We start from the raw sequence: 1962 nt of genomic DNA, 5'->3' as shown, positions 1-1962 counted from the left end.
CGCGTCTGAAAGGCTGCCAGAGAGACAAAGCGATAACCCTCCCTTCTCTCTCCCCGTCTGCAGGTGAAGATGCCCGGGGCGACGACCCAGGAGCCGCCCAGCGAGCGCCGGCGGCTTCCCAAGCGGTCGTCGTCCTCGGCCAGCAGTCTGCGGAGGGACCCGCCAGGCCACAGCAACGTCGTCATCACAGGATACACGTCTGTCAACACAGACCTCCCGCCCATCACCTCCTCGGACGTCCTCAAACCGGCCGGGGATGCGTTAAACCCCCAGATCCGTTCTCGGGAGAGCCCCGGCGGCTCCCCGGGATCTTCTACATCGTCAGGGGTGTCCTCACTGGGGTCCGCGTCGCTGCAGAGGAAGCTCCCGCGTTCCCCCGCCAAGAGGTCCGCGTCCATGCACCAGCAGCGACCCTCCTCGGTCAACGGCTTTGGAGGCCCCTCGACGTCAGACACGTCCTCGGTGTCCTCGTCCCCCGAGAGCGAAAGCCTCGACGAGGACGAGCTCACGTGCGCCATCTGCCTGGACCTCCTCCACCGGCCGCGCTCCCTCCCGTGTGGCCACTCCTTCTGCCTCGTCTGCTTGCAGAACTATGTCAATTCATGTAGGTGCGTGAACATGACCAATTCCTTACGGTACGACTGCATGCACACATCTAGGACTAAAAGTAAATATTTCTTTCTTGCAATTTTGGAAATTTGAAATTTGTTACCTACCGTTTTCATCTTAGTTACACACACTTACATTAGTCATTTTAAGATTTCCAATGTGCATTCACCTATGATAATACACGTAAACATACTAAATATACCCTCCAGGATGATGTTCACGTGCCCGTCATGCAGAGCAGCAGCGCAAGTCCCGCACGAGGGCGTCGTGGGGTTACCTACCAACAGGGTATTAGCGAAGGGCGCGCAGGTGTTGCGACAACAGCGGCAGTGTGGTGACACGCCCGTGTGTTTCACTTGTCATACGGCAGTGGGCGTCAGTGAGTGCGGACATTGTGGGCGGATGTGGTGCGATATCTGTGGCGCCAGCCATGCTCTGAGTGTGCGAGATGCTGTGGTTGAACTCCAAGAGCGTTTGGTGGCAGCCCGTGAGACCCTCTTCTATCGCGTCGAAGAAGACGAGGTAAACTGAAGCAAGCCTACAATGGATCATTTACGTGAATGACCTGAGTGATTTGATATATATAAGAACAGTTTTATCTCATATCATGACATCAAATGTTATGGTTCTTTCTACCAGAGAGACTAAGCTAATGTTATTCATTTAGGCTATGTTTAATAGTGCCAGGTGTGACGTAAACTTATGTACCTGAATCAGTTAATATCTTGGAATGGTGATTACTGTTCTATCGTGTTCTATCTTCAGTCAATAATCTTGATGCTTTATATATTTATTTTGTACAGTTCCGCTTTGATAAACTTGAGGAAAATATCAAGGACGCGGTGACAGAGCGTATAGAGCAGGTGAACGAAGACGGACGTCGACTAATCTCTCAGGTATTCTAAAACAAAATTTATTCTTTCCTACTTGCTCATTTTATTTTGTATTAAGTATTTATACTCATTACATTACATGCATGTCTGGTATGTAGATGTCGTCATATCCATTACCTTGAATATCCAGAACTCACTTTACTCTCAGGAATTACACTCACACTCATTAGAAACACACTTTACTTATGTGTTCATATCAATTACATTAGATACTCATTTTATAATGTACAGATGCTAATATGAGATTTTTTTGTAAAAAAAAAGGTACAGTTCACTGGACATGGAATATATTGCATTTACAACACATTTTATTACACTGTGATATAAATGCATTACAGGTACAAGAAATGAGAAAAGATAACCAACAACGGTCAGAAAACCTCGCTGAGGACATTGCAAACTTATTAAAAACAAACATTTCGTTGAAAGACGATGTGCCAGTAGAGGTAAATGATATGAA

At 47.5% G+C, this 1962-nt stretch overlaps 1 protein-coding gene across 2 annotated transcripts in view; it reads left to right on the top strand.

Annotated features, from left to right (window-relative positions):
* LOC119587961 (RING finger protein nhl-1-like) overlaps positions 1-1962 on the top strand; it is a gene marked incomplete in the record, with an annotated part of 37992 nt that overhangs the window by 26599 nt on the left and 9431 nt on the right. The window contains 4 exon segments of one of the 2 annotated variants that reach the window (XM_037936672.1): positions 64-608; positions 819-1131; positions 1413-1505; positions 1841-1948. In XM_037936672.1, the coding sequence (XP_037792600.1) occupies positions 64-608; positions 819-1131; positions 1413-1505; positions 1841-1948 (1059 nt within the window). 2 annotated transcript variants of the gene reach the window in all.

Source organism: Penaeus monodon, chromosome 23, assembly GCF_015228065.2.
Source record: "Penaeus monodon isolate SGIC_2016 chromosome 23, NSTDA_Pmon_1, whole genome shotgun sequence".
Lineage (NCBI taxonomy): Eukaryota > Metazoa > Arthropoda > Malacostraca > Decapoda > Penaeidae > Penaeus > Penaeus monodon.
This window is presented reverse-complemented; position numbering and strand designations above follow the sequence as displayed.